The 19,038-nt window shown below is 41.8% G+C and overlaps 1 protein-coding gene across 1 annotated transcript; it reads left to right on the top strand.

The window, feature by feature from the left end:
* The first annotated feature begins 2,274 nt into the window (after positions 1-2,274).
* On the top strand, positions 2,275-17,778 carry LOC143324909 (ceramide synthase 2-like). The gene is made up of 11 exons (XM_076737716.1): positions 2,275-2,726; positions 8,060-8,233; positions 8,996-9,113; positions 9,213-9,331; positions 12,813-12,870; positions 13,140-13,190; positions 13,779-13,871; positions 14,359-14,487; positions 14,905-15,011; positions 15,113-15,266; positions 15,936-17,778. The coding sequence occupies exons 2-11, from the start codon at positions 8,061-8,063 to the stop codon at positions 16,083-16,085; spliced, it is 1,152 nt and encodes a 383-aa protein (XP_076593831.1). The 5' UTR covers positions 2,275-2,726; position 8,060; the 3' UTR covers positions 16,086-17,778.
* Positions 17,779-19,038: the final 1,260 nt, after the last annotated feature.

Below are 19,038 nucleotides of genomic sequence, written 5' to 3'. Positions count from 1 at the left end.
ACTTTAGATAAACACTGAACAGGACACAGCGACATTATTATTATTATTTATTATTATTATTATCATTATTATTATTATTATTATTATTACCACTAGTAACATCATCATCCTCATAAAGGGATATTACATTCCAAATTGTAAAATGGGAAATCACTAACCTATTTTAAATTTCTACTTAGATTTTAGGTGAAACTTGGGGGAGGGCGGGGATTGCACTTTTATTCGGGAGGTTTTAATATTTGAGCTATTTTTTATTTATTTACTAATTTATCAATTATTTTGTTTATTGGGAGAAGGGGTTTGAGTGGGTTGCAATATTTTGATTTTAGAATTTTCTAGAGAAAACCTTTTGTGGGCCTGTTTCTGTCAGACTCTTGCAACCGAGTAATTAAGATGTATGTATTAATTACTACAGCAATTATATTTATTTCTAATTTATTGAATCCTGTTTTTGATTCACTCTGTTTTTAAGTTAAAATAAAAAGTATTATACTAAATGTCCTTATGTGATTCATTGCATGTGTTGGTGTTTGTATGTGTGTGACAGAGAAATTAAGAGTGATTTTTTTTGATGATTTTGTGTGTGTACATCCATCTTTTGAACAGAAGGGGGCGTAAGTGCAGCTCATGTAACTACACAATTAGAGCGTTTTCCCCTGCATTAAGGTGATGTACTGTTTGTTATCTACTGTATTCGTTTATGGGAGTAGGCTACTTCAGACTACTATCAGCAGAATTAAATGCTGTATTTGCTTTATCTTTGAGGACATAGCTGCAGTTAAACTCTCCTCCCTCCAGGACAATTCTACAAATGTTTTCCCTCAAGGAGCTGATCCTCATTGAATTTACCAAAACAGAGAAAATAATAATTTAAGTGCACAGACCAAATTATGAGTCAAGATAAATTACTGATGACCTCATAATACAGCATTTGAACAACAGTATTCACCGAATGCATAAAAGATAAGAAAAAAAACTCATCCCGTGGATTCACATTTTATTTTTCTCTCCTTGTGATTTTCAAACTTTTCGAATAGCTCCACTCTTGTTACCTGAAAGTAAAGCATGCAACACGTGTTTTGTTCATGAGCAGATATAATTTTACTGTCAAGAACAAGTACAGAGTTCCATATGCATATCTCAAGGAGGAAGGATCAAGTGTGTAACAATACTGATTGTGAGACTGCATCAGTGTGAAGCATTTTCATTGAGCATGGGCCCATATGAAGAATAGGAAACAGGGCATATTTTAAAACAAAAACATTTCTTTAACTTCATAAATATGATGCATGAGGTGGTTAGGTGGCAGTTACAAGCAACCAATTAATTTTTAAGGTAAATGTGAAATTAAACAAGATCAGGAGAGGTTGTGCTGACTGTTCATATGTGGCAACCTGACCTTGTCTATCCAACCTGTTGCATGTGTGCAAACTGTTACTATCTGGAGCGAGTCCTTTTACAGGCTCCAGGTCAGTCGGCCTTATGTCATTCTGTACAGCATGTCAGCCTGCAAGCCCTCACATGCCTGTTTTATAGTTCATGGGTCAGAAGGATAGGAGGATAACCTTTCTCTACCCCATTTGAAAAAATGCTTTGGCACAAATATCACAGGAAAACTACACAGACCTGCAGAGGAAAACATTTGGAAGCGCTTTTTGTCTTTTAAAAAAAGCCAAAGGTGAACAAAACTGGTTTCCAGGCTGGAGATAATTTGAGGTGAGTCTCATACACCACAAAAGCAGTTGTTGGTCAGTGGGTAACAAGGGCAGTTAAATATTGAAAGAAATATACATATATATGAATACTATGAGTTATAACAGTCATTAAGATGAATCTTACATTTCAAGCAGTAAATGAATGCAACAGTAGATTGCGCTAAATTTACAAATAACAAGAAGGTCAAGGGTCAGCCATAGAAACTGGGGTAAAAGCTTTGATTCCAGCGAACAATCTGACACACAGCTGAGAAAAACAGTAGTTTTATCATCCATGAAAACAGGAAAATGGAGGCTTGTGTGATTATAAACATGATGAACCAGACTGCGGGGGTCTGATGCTCATTAACCCGGTTCTCATCTGTGCAAAGAAAGGGGATAAAACTTCTGTCCTAGCGGAAACAAAATGCGGATGTGTGTGTGTGTGTGTGTGTGTGTGTGTGTGTGTGTGTGTGTGTGTGTGTGTGTGTGTGTGCGCGTGCGCGTTCTTGTGCTCAGACGTCATCTACGTCCCTCCCTCTCCGTTACCCCCTCACTCCTCCCTCTGTCTGCACCCCTCAGTCCGCACTCGTGCCGGCCCGACCTCAGCCTACACCCGGCCAGACACCCAGACAGACCCCGCTGACTGCACACAAGTGGGGAAAAATTAGCAGGGACACGACGAGAGAGAAAATAGACTGAACATTTGGTGGGAGGAAAATTGCCGGGCGCATTGCAGCATCTCACATACTCTCCCTTCTGTAGCTACTTTTTTTGTTTTCACCCCACATCGATGTTTTAATTAAGAGGAAAAACAAACTTTGCTCGCCATGGAAAGATGTAAAAATCCCCCCGGATACTAAACTTGGACACCCTGAGAACAACCAGCGGGCTGGGCACTCTCAACAGGACCGTTAGGTTTTCAGCTAGCAAGCTAGGTGGGACCAGGACGACTTTGAGGGAAAAGACCAACATTTTCGCTTTCTTACCACAAGCCGCATTTTACGCTTCACTGCGGGGAAAAACACCAAAGTAAGTACGTTTCACTTTCATGTCGGCAAGTAGGCGTTATTCATTTATGTGCGCGTGAGTGGGCTAGCGGTGGGCGCACGCTCCGCATCCCCTCTTCGCTCAGACGTCATTACGCATTCATGTCGGAATCAGTTGATTAAATGTAACAGGCTCCTTTGGGTGGTTTTAACGGTAGAAAAAATAAATAAACAAATAACCAAACAAAAACAACAACACAAATGGCAGAGCTGTAGAGTTGGGACCAAAGTACGTTAATAACCGTTTACCTTTGTTAACATGAAGGCACGAGGGTTGCCTGGCTTGTGGCCCAGTGGAGGGTCGGTGTCTAAAGTTTGCTAACTAGCAGCAGGTTATACCACATCATCACCGTAAGTACACAACTGCAGGCCACGGATACAACACCCTGAGTTACAGACAGACATGACGCCACGTATAGACCATTTAAAAAGAGTTTTGTTTTTAATCACAGTGATTTTTGTTTGGGACCCCCCCTGCTGGCACCATTGTGGTCTTCATTTAGCTTTTCCGCTATTTTCTTGAAGAGTAAAAGCTAGCATGAACGCCACTGTGAGGGGAAAGCACTGAAAATGCCGGACAAAGAATTTAGGGAATAAGAATATCACAAATTGAGATACTTCAAATCGGACTGTGTATGTTTCCAGTCACACTCATTCATACTCAAAGTTATGTGAATCTGTGACTTGAATGAGTGTGCGGGTATTGTCAAGCTTTGTATCCGGGTCAAAGGTCATGTTACCTTGCCTTCACTACCTTTGCACAGCAGCACCTCAGTGTTGCAAATGTTAGATGATCATTACCCCTCAGAGCTTCCACTCAACAGAAAGAATAGCCTCGCATACTGTATATCCAGGAGCCAATCTAATTGCTCTGGGCAAAGTAACTTACTCAAAGGGCAGAACTGGCCTGCATCCAGTCAGAAGAGAATCAGCATGACAGTATTACCCTCACACCTCCTGAATAGGCCTATTCAGATCAGTCTGCTGACTGATTGAATCACCTCATCAATAATTCATGTCAAAGACATTGAAGTTGACTTTCTTCTAAAACACAGAAGATTGGATAACAGTGATAACACAGATCGCTGCAGACTGCCTGTCTGGTCTTGGGATGATTTTACATCGTCTCCCACTTGCAGTGAATCATTTTCTGCAACCTCTGTGTTTGCCTAACCACTGTAACTTGTACTTTAATGAAATTACACCGAACTGTTTTCGGAACCAGAGGAAAGTCGAAAATGTGAAGGATGTGTACTGACCCACCCACAGAAAGCATGACCTGAGTTACAGCTAATGAACCATGTGCAGAAAGCATGAGCTGCCACTTCATCCCACAATATGTGCATTCAGTATCGCTACTGTGATCTGCAAACTGTGGCTGCATGAGATGAAGGATGTCAGTACATAAGATTATTTCATCACTTCCTTACATCTACTCAAGTATGTGATTGTTTTTTGAGAGCTAATATTAATGTTTTCGGGGTAGCCACAACACCGTGAACATTTCACCAGTACATTCGGTGAGTTTCCATCAAACTTTCTACTCTCGTCAGTTTTGAAATTGCAGGAAAACATCATTTAAATGAGGGCTGCAACTAACGATTATTGTCATTATCAATGAATTAAATGAATCATCTGCTCCAAACAATGGTTAAAACTATTGTCTGTTCCCAAATACATTCAATTACTATACTGTGACAGAGAAATCATCAAATATTCTTGTGAGAAGCTGGAACCAGTCAGTGTGCCTCAAATGATTAAGTGATTATCAGATTTATTGCTGAAAAACACTTTGTCAATGGATGATGTAATGCTACATTAAATAACATACTAATTAAGTGCTTTACAGGTTATCGTCTCTGTTCGGAAAGGTGACCCATTACATCATTTTGATGACGGAGGAGGACTACTACAATATTTGAATCAATAGTCAGATTTACTGTGTCAGTGGTTTCTAACCTGTTTTATTGTAGCTGTTCTCAGGGACTCAGTGTCACTGTCAGTCCAATGTGCAGTGAAAAAAAAATGTCAGTCTTAGTGCTGGGTATCATTTCAAATCTTACAACACGGGTGCTAATATGATACCAGAGCTTTATCAATGATAGCAGATAGTACTGGTATATGACACAAGATGAACTTAGTGTTGCATTTCTTCATTTATAGGATCCATATGAGGAACTTTGCCTTAATATAATGCAATCTTAATTTAGCATGACAATGATTCAGTTCAGGAAATATGTAATCAAAGAATAAGTGAACAAGACCAAACATTCACTGCCAACTTTCAGTACCTGTCATGTACTTGGGGCTAGAGATATATTTCAGTCAGTACTCAAGAAGTATTGAACTCTATGCTTCGCCGGTGTTACGCTTGTAGTAGTTCATTCATAGGCAGTTTGAGTTTGCCTGCATGTGTGCATCTACTACACTGTTGCTCTAATCATTCAGTACTGTAGTGACACTCAGTTGGGGGACAGTAACGTTCAAGGCCATAAAATGAGTTCGGGCTGCTGACTTACTTGCAGATTCAGCCCCATTTTGACTCTCGACATGTGACCTTTTGCGACATCACCATGTAGTCGTTCTAATCTCTCTCATCTCTCTGTGCCTGTCTCCTAGTAATTTTTAAAAGTTGCGGTTTGAATGAGTCAGCCGTCTAAGTATGGATAGATATGAGTAAATGGGTAGTTATACACACATAGATGGCATGTTATTAGTGACTCACAGTCATAGTGTATTGCTACTGTCTTGTGACTTGTGGTCCTGTAGTCGACTCAGTCTCCCGTCATTCACAAAAACAAAGTATTGGGTGACTGTAAAAGTCCATAAGATGTTATTCATGCATGGAGCGTGAATGGGGCAGCTGGGGCGCTCTCTCTGTATGGTGGCAGCATGTTTACATTCTCCAAATATTCCTGGACTCTGTACCAGGTTCCAGTCTCGTCTGTTAAGGTTTCCTTTAAGGCTTGATCCCTTTCATTTCATCAAGATTTGAGAAACTGCAGTATGGCTTTATAAACATCAGATAGAGCTGAATAGAAGCACATCAGTAACATCTGGAGCTGTACCCTGCCGGCCTGATGCTGGATCTCTGTTTACAATCACCATATCCTTGTGATGTGTATTCATAGTGAGAAGGAGAGAGAGGGGACAGTCAGAGAACTTCCTCTCTCCCTCCCCTGCCAGAGGAATCCTTTATTTTTATTGGGCCTTTGAAATGGTCAGAGTCTGGTCATATGATCCCGTGGGCCAATGGAATGTAGTGTTAGAAAAGCTGTGTGGGGAAAAGAGTTTTAACGTGCTGAATTCACTGCATGATCTCTAGCAACCCTAAAAATATCCTCTTAAGTCCACTCAGCAACAATGCAAAATGTAACTTCTTCTGCCCTTTGAACCATCTTCATTTGTGCTCAGAGGGTCATGTAGTTATCTGTTTTTGGTGAGATTACGCTGCTTTTTATGGAGCCAGATATGCACAAAAATAGGCTGTTCAGCAGATCTCACAAGATCTGGCAGGACACTGCAGGAGAAGTGAGATGTTGTGCTACTGAAGTAGAAGAGTTGGCGAAATGACTGGGAAAAAATATGTCATCCACCACCACCTGTGCTAGGAGAGAGGGAGAGAGGGGAAAGCCCTGCGCTCGGCCAGCCGTGCTGCTGCAACAGGAAATGGGGGCCATGACTAACATGACATGATGTGGAAAACAACTGACACACTCACCCATGATACGTCTCATGGACAGTGTCAGAGGCTACAACCAGCAGCCGCTTGTTTCTTTAGGACTGACTTAATGCACGGTGGTCTGTCAGCGTCAAACAGCAAGAGCTGATCTGAATTAGTTGTATTTAACGACCTAGTCAGAGATTAACGTAGCAATAAGAGCAGGGTGTCAAACTTCAAGGCTTTCTTGTATTGAAATGTGTTTGTAAAACTGCACAGAAAGCTTACGTGGAATAACTGCTCAGGTTTCTGAATCTGATTGTTCCTGATCCATGATGATGTTCTTGTGCGTCTTCCGCAGCGTTTAACATTTTGCAACTTTTTCAAAGCTGACATGATGGGGCGATTAGTCGATTAGCAAACTGTAACCATGTTAATCATTTAAGTAGTTGTTTCAGTCACTTTTTAAGCAAACGAGCCAGAGGTACTGTGGTTCCAGCTTATTAAAGGTGGGGTGAGTCATTCTGGAAAAAACAGTTAATATTACCATGTCTCCTTTAAAATGTGATACACATTAACATGCCAAATCCCCCCACCCCCTCACTTTTTTCTGATATTTTGTAAAACAAATGATTAATCACTGAAATAATCCATAGATTATTTGATCATGAAAATAATTGTTAGTTACAGCCCTTTAACGTCGGTGAAAAGAAATAAGGGTTATGTAAAAGCATGTCTTCAACCTCAAAGTAACGTTTATTGTATTTGTGAATCCTGTGCGTGAAGCACAGTTCCTTACATCCAGATCTAATTTCAGCTGCATATTTTAAAGCCAGTGCAGGGAGAGCGTTACACATAGCTTTGGCTCCGTGGGCCAAAGAGGGAATCCTTCTTGATTACTGCCAGGGAGCAGCAGGGCGGGGATGGGAGTGGAAGTGAAGCGGTTCCAGGGCTTTGGCATGTACAGCTGCAGTGAGTTGGGAGGGGAGTTGCTGTAGATCTGCAAGGGGACTCCAGGGACAGAGCGTGTGGGGGCGCCCCCGCTGCTCTGCACATATGGATGAATCATGACTCACAACCCTCAGACGCTAGTTCTCCCTCACCGCCACCCCTTTTACTCTCTTTTCTGTGCCACTCCCTGAACTTAGCAGCAGAAATATTCATCTCTGTACTCTGAATAAAACACAGCTCTTGCAGCTGCTATCGACAGTTTAGGAAAGCGCTGGTGTTGAAAGCAAGAAGCTCAGTTGTTGGTCTGAGTTTTCCTCCCTCACGTGGGCCTCCTGAGCTCCCTGCCTGCACACTGCTTGTGCTCTGTTTTATGCATTAGGAAAAACCTACAGCCGGGCTTCCAGTGAGGCGGAAACAGTCATACCTTCATCTAATTCTCTTAATTACATGGTCCCATGCATTCCTAATCACATATTTCTTCCCATACATACATAGCCAGGCCTGTATAGTTGCTACCTTTAAAGCAAGCCCCTATAGACTGCTGTTGATTCCGATTTTAGGGGGAACGATGCCACCATTTTGGTTTTCTTTAGGGTGTGATTCTGCCTCCAGAACATGTGTATCTTGGGTTCTTCAGCCTTGAGCTTTACAGCCTAATAAACCCACAGAGTTGGTGCTGACTCCTTGTGTGTCCCCTGTTGCAGGATGATGTCTGGGCTGAGTGAGTGGTTCTGGCAGGAGCGGCTGTGGTTTCCGGAGGGCCTGGGCTGGGCCGACCTGGAGGATCGGGATGGACGAGTATACGCCAAAGCCCAGGACTTGTGGGTGGCGCTGCCTATCGCTCTTTTTTTCCTCATTATCCGTCAGATCTTTGAAAGGTCAGTCCATTTTTCACACTGTCTGTCCCGATATCTGTTTCTTTGGTTATTGATTCAAACTTTTGCTTGTGTCCAGTCTAACTCCTGTCTTTTTCCTTTGACCACTGCCTTGTCTTCCTTTTCTGTCTCCTTTAATCTGCCACCATTTATCTCATCCTCTGACCTCTAATTACATTACTTTACAGAATGCAGTTTTTATCTCTTGCTTCTTTTACCAGCAGTTGTTTGATATTCCCCAGCTGTGCCATACTTTATAATAGGTGAAACTTCCTTCTCTCAAGTCACTCATTGTTTCTCACACAAGCACCGTCTTCCTGTTTCCAACAGCTAATCTTTTGGAAATCAGAAACTCGTTGCAGTGTCCGCCTGTGCTTGATTGCTGCCTGATTCCAAGAAGCTTCTTTGTCATTATTGTTTTTTATTTCAACCCCACATCCAGTCATTGAGTGATAACTTATAATGTGGGTTCCTTGAGAAATATGATAAGAAAAACAAACAACAACATAACAGTATTATTACATTCAAATGTTGTCTATAAACCTGAATGATGCTTGTTGCTCTTTGGTTTGTAGCCTGACTTATATCAACCTCATTTAATTAACTCTTTGTCTCTGTTACCTTCATTTCCCTGAAATTTGGGTAATTCAGATCAAGAGAGTTTCCATGACTGCACCCTGTACTGCATCTTTGCTTCTTCTCACGCTCTCTAGCTTCTCTGCATTTCACCTCCCTTTAATCTCGACAACCTTCTTGTGATTGCAGGACGGTGGCTGCACCCCTGGCTTCTCTGCTCGGGGTGAAAGACACAGCACGGCTCAAAGCCCCTCACAATCCCACACTGGAGTCCTACTACTGTAACATTACCAAAAACCCCACACAGGTAGATGTGCGCACACACACTTAAAAAGACAGAGCACCATGCGGTGTGTGTTGTCAGGAAATTAGATACTTAAATGTGACCTCTTTGTGCTCTTCTCAGACTTCAATAGCAAGTCTCTGCAAGCAGACTGGCTATTCAGAAAGACAAGTGCAGCGATGGTTCAGGAGACGACGCAACCAGGACAGACCAAGTTTGCTCAAAAAGTTTCGAGAGGCCAGGTAAAGAGACACACACTCACACACTTTTATACATGTATGCACACGCTTCTTCAGAGCCACGGAGCAGGTCAAAGCAGCTGCTCAGCCTTGCGTTCCTCCAGCTATATGAGCACAGAGTAGCCCTCTATTTTTAACATGCACTCATTACAGTCCCACTCTGCTGCTACCAGGCATGTAGTCCACACTCTGCTCACACACACACAAATCCAGCCATCCGCACACTCATTAGCACAGGGCCTCAGCAACAGGGGCTCTGTCACCACTGTTGGTTATTTTTGTGTGTGAGCATTAAGTGTAGCAGAAGCTAAACCAACAGCATGATCACCCGATAATACGAGGCTGCTGAAACGAGCCCGTATCAGCTGCCAGGATTCACGCGGATGGCACACGGTGGCAACAGATGACACTGAAAAGATATGCAGCTAGCATAATTCTGTTAGCATCACTAGGACTGATACACTGGCAAATATGCAGTGATATGCATGTCAACACATTGATAGGTGATCTGTGCATTATTCCATCACATATGTTGTGTTCAGTGTATAAGTTCTTTGTAGTGATGCTACTGTAGTTAACATTAGCTCATCTGTCGTGGTCATTCTTCATGTCAATACTCAAAAAAGTAATGTATTACATATTATTTGTCACCTGATCTCACCTGAGATGCATTGTCATGTGATTGCCAGTTAACAGTATGACCCAACATATGCCATGTTATCAGGACAAAGCTATGTTCTAATAAGGAGGACAAGGTCTTTATTTTATGCTCTTTAATTAAGTAATACCACAAAGTCAAGCAAAGTTGGTGAAAACCAGCCCAAAGAGCACTTCACAGAGAAATGAATCGCATGTCTGGCACCGGCAGTACCAATAAGTGCCTCAAGATAAAACTATATCAATACATAAAACAACATAAAAGAGGTTGGCCTCCCTAACACCGCCTGTTACAAATATTGATTGCCACAAAATAGATAAATGAAATAATATAACATACTCGCCTTCCTAATACCATTAGATGATGACAGACTTGAATGGAAATAAAAACAAACACACTCAAACAAACTCACTCGAGTCGCTTGCTCACCAAGCCGTGGCTTTGTAATAGACTAATCCATCTCATTTCTTATGATTATTACTACTGCTATTAGGAGGAGTCTCTCAAATCATTTGTCAAGCATCCTGTTCCCTCATGGAGTCAGCAGAAGGCTGAAGAGCCTCTCCACGGGCTCACTAGATGGTGTCGCTGTGTTGAAATTCATGGATTTCGTCTTTATTGTAGGGAAACGGTTCAGGGTCTCCATCTCTGACCCCAAATATCTTCAAATATACTTCAGTGTTAAAGCTGAAGGACGCTGTATCCTCCACGTTGACTGCAAAGAAGTCTAGAGGCGGGAGTCTGTCGCTTAAGCGTTGTGTCCTGCTCATGGTGGGGAAAAGGCCACACAATTCTGCCCCTTTATGCAGCAGATACTTGAAGAATTTAGGTAATGCAAGTAACAACATTATTGTTTGATTAGTACCCTCCATGTGATTATTGAATTCAGGAACAGTAGTGCATTCCATCACTGCATTGCAGACTAATGTAATGTGATAAGAGTAATGTATTACCCTTCAACACTGGTTGACACATCCATCAAATCATGTGATTCGATGGGCCAGTTCACCTAAATCACAAGACGACACGGCTTTCATTGGAACTGCTCGAAACATAAAAATCGTTCTCGTGACAGACCGAAAACAGTCTCACCACAGGCCCGCTCAGGAGGTGCTCTGGAGCTTTTGACCAGATCACAGGGTTTTCCTCAGCTGGATGGAATTCCTCATTTGTTTGGAGGTGCAGGCCTCCAAATTTCCATGTTTTTCACAGCAGACATGTTTTTTTGCTTTAACTTGGTGTGAAGTAAATGTTGACTGCACAGTGTAGCGGCTATAGAGTAATAACACCTTCTGCGTTTCCTATAAGCCGCGTTTTCACTTTTTCATTTCTGTCTGCCACTCGGTGCGATCTCCCAGGAAAATGAAGGCCGGCTGGCAATGCAGTCAGGCTGGCACTGTTTCTGTCTGCTTTCATGTCTCCATTATCTCCATTATAGACTAAATGAATGAGTGAACTCGTGCTTTTTCTCCTCATGTTTTCGCCCTTCACCCTGACCCTGATGTTATTATCTGAAATTATGACATTTTAACTGCTCCCCTTCAGTGGACATGCTTCTTTCTCTTCTTCTCTTTCTAAAGTGGTGTTTTTTTCATGGAAATTTGGAAACAAATGCAGTTTTTTGGTAGTTGCTGGGCTCTCAGGGAAACCAAAAGCAATCCGGTTGTCTTTGCGACAGTGGCGACAACAGTGATACCACTTGGAAACTCTAGGGCTGGAAAAGTTGTCAGTTTCCACTTCTACATTTTTGAGGATGGGGGCACATTTTTTACATGCCGGCTGTAATAATTTCTTCCAATAGAAGTGACAGAATCCACTTTGTGTTTCCGTGCTGGCCTGCGGTGAAGGATAGTAACACCAAGTGGGAAGTTTGTACCAAAAAGGCCGTGACTTTGGAACTTGTTGATTTGTCTGACTCTCCTGAGGCCTAATATTAGCCTCAGAGAAACTTTGAGATAGATTTTCACACAGAGCAAAATTTCCGCATTACTAAACTGATGTGACCCTTTAATATGCAAGAAGACGTTTCTTTTTCTGCTATATATGTGTGAAAACTGCTAAACCGGTCTCCAGTGGATTGATGTCGTACATATGATGCTCGTGAGGGTGTGTGCGGATGTGCATGTGACCGCATGCTTGTCACTCCCCGGTTATGGTGTGTCTTTCGCTGTGTTTGTTACGACATTTCTCTTCTGAATCAGCCTATTGTTTGTGTGCACACAACAGGCTTTCTGTCTCTCTCCCTTATTTCCCACCACTGGTGTACCTCTCACACTCTCACTGCCTCGTCTCTCCCCGTGTTGACCCTTCTCTTCTTCTGTTTCTCTGTGTGTCTGTGTGTGCTGCTGCTGCTGCTGCTGCTGCTGTGCTTTCTGTGTGAATTCCCCTCTTTACACCTGGCTGCAGTGGGGATGACCCCCTCACTGTCTCTGTTACAGGATATTATGAGGGAGGATACTGTCTGACAGCTCTCATTGTCTGTCAGCATGTGTATGGCTCTTTGTGTGTGTGTGTGTGTGTGTGTGTGTGTGTGTGTGTGTGTGTGTCCTGATTTGACATTCTCAGCGTAGTTCACCAGATTTTTCCAGGCCGCTCATTCAGCCTGCCGTTTCTTTCCAACTTTTCTCTTGTGCGTTTGTGACTGTGAGCGAGAAATGTGTGCTTGTGCGCACATGTGTGTGTGCGCGCGCGTGTGTGTGTGTGTGTGTGTGTGTGTGTGTGTGTGTGTCATGCATTTATGTGTCTGCTGGTAGAAAATGTGTTGACTGTCTTTTCCCCATTGACTGAGTAGAAAGTGTGTTTGTATGTGTGTGTGTTCTCTTGCAGTTGGAGATTTACCTTTTACCTTCTTGCTTTCATTGCTGGCCTGGCCGCCCTCATCGATGTGAGTACTGCCATGTTAACCTCAACCCCTCCTCCTCCTCCTCCTCCTCGTCCTCCTCTTCTCGTCTCTTTACATTCACATCCTCATTCGTCACCCGCCCTGCCATTGTAACTTGACGGTTTCCATGGTAGTCGGCCTTTTTTGCTGTGATAATCTCAGCTCCCGCACAACCAGAGGGGCAGCACTGACTCATTGTCATGCTGAGTCAGTTGTTATAAATACACCTGTCGAGCTCTGCTGTCTCATTCACATCGCATCTCTCCTTCCAGAAACCTTGGCTGTATGACCTGAAGGAGATGTGGGAAGGCTTCCCTGTGCTGGTACGTCTCTGAGATGGCTATCATTCTGAATGTACCAGGTTATCTGCAGGTGTTGAAAGGTCTTAGAAAGCACTGAATGCAGTACTGTCAAAGTGTGATAGAAATGTCAATTAAATTAATCTATTTAATAAATAATTGTAGGCCTTATTCTCCCTACTGTTTTTTTCTGTCAGTCTTTGACAGGAATGACTAGAGAAGGTGTTCGGTTTCATAAAAATAATCTTTAAAAGGTCTTGAATCTGATTTTGTGAGCGCTGCAGAAACCCTGATACACAAATAACAAGACACCCTCCTGATACAGAGTTTACCAGGGCTTATTCGTTTAGATAATTGGTCCATCATTCAGCAATTTTTGAGCAAAAACGCCAAAAGTGAATCCATTTCAGCCTCTTAGTATTCGTTAGTATTCGTTGGCTGTCTGTCTTCTGTAATTGTCAACTAAATATCTTTGGGATTCTTAACTATATAAAACAAGCTATTTCAAACAGTTCTAATTAAAACCATTGTTAGTTGCAGCCCTGCTTCCCAGTGTAGATTCGAACACATTGGTGTATTGATTTTCAAATGAAAGATCTGTTTCCTCTCCAGACTCTCCTGCCATCTCAGTATTGGTACTACATGATTGAGCTGGGTTTCTACGGCTCTCTGCTCTTCAGTGTGGCGTCAGATGTCAAACGCAAAGTGAGTGAGTTGATCAGGGGAGCACTCTCCTCCTCAGTTCAGCTGTTGTAAAAACAAAAGACTTGTGACATGTCTGATACGTGTACAGACAGTAGTTCATTCTTTTCACTTTTATCTGGTCAGTACGACATAAGTGACCACTTGCAGGAGGAACTCAAAGTCTGCTCTCACTATCTGATCAGTCTGACATCTGGTACGGACTGTCGGTGGACATTAGACTGTTGTTACACATGTTTGAATGTGTGTGTGTGTGAGTGAGTGTTTGGACTTTGTTCAGCCTGGGTCAGCTGAGCACAGTGGGGAAAATCTTACCAAAGAGGCACAGCGTGTTCCTCCAACACAATATTATAACCCAGTTTCCTCCTAAGTAGGATTTACTACACACGCACACACACACACACACACACGGCGACCCATGCAACACACTGTGTACATAGTCCCAACATGTTATACCATGTCTCCTTTTGCCATGCCTTTTTCTCTTTAGGACTTCAAGGAGCAGATTGTTCACCATGTAGCAACCATCCTCCTCATCAGCTTCTCCTGGTGTGTTAACTACATCCGTGCTGGGACTCTCATCATGCTGGTGCACGACTCTTCCGATTACCTCCTTGAGGTAAATGTCTCCAAAGAGTCATCGTAGTACTTAACATTCATAGTATATTGATTAGCACACTTTGGCAAGCAAACCAGTGAAGAGTGCGTGCGGTAAAGAGGCATATAGAGTGAATGTGTAAATATGAGTGGAGCCAGGATGAATAATCACATCACATTTTATGTTGCTGTCACTGTATCTACCAAACAGAAAAATGCTGTATAGTCTGTTTACACGCTACATCTCTGCTGAGTTTTGATGATCTAGTGAGCCCTGTGAAACTTCAACAAAGATAAATTGTGATGGCGACACTGCCACCTTGTGGATGAAACTACACTTTGGTTATCTTTAGTGGGATGGAGGCAATCCAACAACCATTTTCATTATTCATTTTTCTGAAAACACTAAATTTTCTTTCTCTGTCTCTCCTTCTCACAGTCTGCAAAGATGTTTAACTATGCTGGGTGGCGAAATACCTGCAATTACATCTTCATCGTATTTGCTGCAATCTTCATTATCACTCGCCTTGTCATCTTCCCTTTCCGGTATACACACACAGACGCACACAGACACACACACACAGACACACACACATTTCATGTTATTTAATTTACCTTGTCCTTAATCCTCTTCATGTCTGTTGCAGGATTATTTACTGTACATGGGTTTACCCAGTGACCATCTATGAACCCTTCTTTGGCTACTACTTTTTCAACGGCCTTTTGATGATTCTGCAGTGTCTACATATCTTCTGGGCTGTCCTCATCGTACGCATAGCAGTCCGCTTCCTCACCAACAATGTAAGCAAACAAGGAAATCTAATATAAATATACACTAAATACCCACAAGGTGAAATAAAATACAAGAAAAGGCAAAAACAATAATATGCGCGTGTACTGCGTGTGTTATGCTAGTAGTGGCTAATGTAGCCTCGAGCTGCCATCCTCATGCAGCGGTGAGGAGCAGACAACACGGTCTGATCAGCTCACTTTTATCTAATTCAAATCCCCAATATTTTCCATTTTCAAACTTGTAGTCTTCAGCAGCAACAGGCACTGTTTTGTGAAGTCCGATAACTTGCCTCAAATGTTGTCAGTGGCGTCAAAGTGCTTACATCCTCATCATGCAGCCTTGATGACCAGACAAATATAAAGACACCAAAGAGAAAATAGAACACATAAGAACTACACACATGTGCAACAGAAGAAGCTATTCCATAAAAGCTATAAAGAACTGCAGCAGTATTACATCTCATATCATCTCACAGATCTCTTGTGCACAGCCAGATGCACCCTCTCTCTTTCTCTCACCCACACACACTCACAATTACATGTCCATGCATGTAACTGGATGATTTGTTCTGACACTGGCCAGAGCTCCAGTACAGTTTGAGCAGAAGGTCTCCTTCATTAATGATGCGTTTCCGAACGCCTTCTTTTTTTTAATTGATCGTTTTGTTTTTCTTCCAGGAAAAAGTGGACGATGAAAGGAGTGACAAAGATGAAACAGATGAGTCTGAAGAGGAGGAGGAGGAGGAGAATAAAAAGGACATGAAGAAAAATGGACCAGTGCAGAATGGTCACACAGTACACAACAACAACCACAGCAAGACAGAGTGAAAGCAAACAAGTGTCAGGATGAAAGAGTGTGAGAAGGACTCATATCCCTCAGCAGGGGAGCAGGAGGGAGGGATGTAAAAGAAGGAGAAAGAAGAAGGAGCGTGGGTCAGGGAGGTGGGGGGAATCATTCCATAAAACCAAGAACAGCAAGTATCTTTAGGAAATTTGACACTGTTACTTTTGCACAGCTCAGAAACACATTCACACACGTTCATTCGCACTTTTAGAGGGCACAGAGATCCAGCAGATGATACACACGACACTAAGAGGCATGGCTTTTTTGCTTTGTCATCTGGGAAAAAAGTATCATCGTCAGCGTGTGATGTCGGTCCCAAAATTTCAAAGAGACAGGGGAGAAAATGGAGAGGAGCAAAGTGTGGAGAGGACGCGGGAGGGAGGAGGGCGATACTGCTTCTACTTTAGCTTTCCTTGTTCTGTGTGCCTTAGAGCCAGCCAGCGGCTGTTAAAACGCCATTTTAAAGCTTTCTGCTTGAATCTTGTGTTGCTTTATTTCGTGGTACCTTTTTTGTTTTCTACTAAAAGAACAAAAGAGTGAAAGTGAGTTCTATGAAAGTGAGACAACGGGGCATTTATTTCCCTGATTTTCTGTCTATGCAATTACGTAAATGTTCAGCTATTGCAACGTCTTTGCACAAACATGCGGTGTCTCTTGCATACTGTAATAACTGGCAGTAGGACTGTGTGCCTCTGCTCTCCAATGCGGCCTGTGCCATTTATAAAGTAGTCTGCCTTGTAAGGTTTAAGGAGCAAATTGGGTGTCCGTTTTGTAAATAACAGCAAGAAAATCTTACTTTCTTGTTTTGATTCCTGTTCCGTTCATAATCCAGCGTACAATTCCTGCTTCCAAAAGAGATGTCTGACCCACGGAGGTCCTTAATTCTTTGCCATTTGAGCAATCAGAATGAGTGCTTTAGCACAAACACTGCAATATGAACAGCTTCCTGCCAAGTGTTGACGAGGCTGAATGTCTTTCCTCTGTGGTTTACCTGAAGGTGTTTGAACCAGTTGAGTCTTGAATCACCCTGATGATGCCACCCACTGAAAACCAATAACTCTTCATGAAATCATTGGAAAGGTGGGTTGTCGTGTTGAAATATAGGTGTTTTACTAAGCTGAGTGGAATGTGACACGTCAACCATTTAAAGATTTTACAAAAATGAATCAGATTTATTCATTTCACTGCCTAATGACCTGGATTATGTGTGTTTGCCTGGGTTAGACGTCGAGTGTTGATTAAGTGAATGGTTTAGGTATGATTCTGTGTATGAAATGGGTTTGCAGGTATTGCTAATTGATGTTGCTGTTTCGTTGTCATGCTTTAAAGTTTTTTTTTGTATGTCAAGTGCCTTATCTGTAATGTACGGGAAGCTCTTCCTCTCGTTTTCTCTTCTGTCTCCACCTGACATCACATCCTCCCTCCTCTGTCTCATCTGTCGCTCACTTCTCTCCTCTTCATGAATGACCTTCCTTTGAAACTCACCCTCATTCCACCATCAAATTCTTTTTTACTAACCCAGACCAACCAGCAACCTCTCTTCCCCGGTGATACAGAAGAAATAGCTGGGTCCTAATTACAGTGTTACTATTTCTTTTTTTATTTTTATTTTTTTTTTGTTTAATAACTAAGTATTGTTGTTGATAATAAAAGCAAAGATCATGAATCACACTGAAAGTGCTTTGGAGATGTTTTTATTTATTTATGCAACAGAATTCTTGAATCTTTATCTGATATAATGTTAAAATACATTTTGACCTTTTACAGAGCTGTGAAAATACTCTATTACAATACAAGGCTGAAAACCGTACTTAAGTAAAAGTATTAAAGGTTGAGCTAATTTGAACTACTTCACATACTGTTTGGTATTTTAATCCACAGCTGTGCGTCATTTTCGATAAGACTGGATGTTTGTAGTGCGGTGTCCTGTGAGAAGCACGTATTTCCAAAAAATCTACTTTAAAAAGCTGAGGAAAACAGCCTGCTTTCAGCTTTGTGACGATGAACTTTCCAGCTAATCCAAGAGGGTTTAAGTCATTTAGCTTAAGGAGTTTGAGAATTTTCTCACCTCAGGAAAGAAAAATCCATATTCAGAATCACTTTATATGCAGATACATTGGTTTTCTTTGAGCTGGAAAGGTATGTTTTTTTAAGTAACTCTTAAAACAAGCTGTCAGACAAATGTAGTGGTGTAAAAACTATAATATTTGCCTCTGAACTGTAGTGGAGCAGACACATTAATTAAGTGACGTAGCTTGAGATTGTACTAAAGTACAGTATGTGAGTAAATGTATTTAGTTACATTCCACCACTGAAAATCAGTCATCCTCTTAACTCTTATTAACGTATTCACTCTGGGAATAATACCTCATTTTTTCTATCATACAGTTAGACCTCTGAATTTCGTTTTCTAAGATACTTTGGTCAAAAGTGACTCAGTGCATTTACTCAAGTACTCCACTAAAATATTGTACTACTTCACTACATTTCAGAGGGAAACATTGTACTTTTGAGCCACACTACATTTATCTGACAGCTGTAGCTCCTGGTTACTTTGCATTTTACATACAAAGATATGATCATCTTAAAACAAACAATGCAAATACAGATTAAACAGTACAGTATACAAAGTAGCTGTATAAGCTCCACCTCAACCAGCTACAACATTAAAATACTGTTTACACGATAAGCGCCCATTCTACTTCCTGTTGAGTACTTTGAATTTTGAGTGCATTTTACAGAAATCACATATGCATGTTAAGCATTGAAAAGCAGCCCTGTGCATTTCCTCAATTACTGTTCTGTGCGGTACTGTATTTGCATTTTGTGCAACTTCCCACTTTCACTCCACAACATTTACTGCAGAGAAAATACTGCACTTGTTACTCCACTTCATTTGTTTGGCAGCTGACATTAAAAACAGATTAAAAAAAAAAA

Source organism: Chaetodon auriga, chromosome 8 (genome assembly GCF_051107435.1).
Source record: "Chaetodon auriga isolate fChaAug3 chromosome 8, fChaAug3.hap1, whole genome shotgun sequence".
NCBI classification, from domain to species: Eukaryota; Metazoa; Chordata; class Actinopteri; order Chaetodontiformes; family Chaetodontidae; genus Chaetodon; species Chaetodon auriga.
This window is presented reverse-complemented; position numbering and strand designations above follow the sequence as displayed.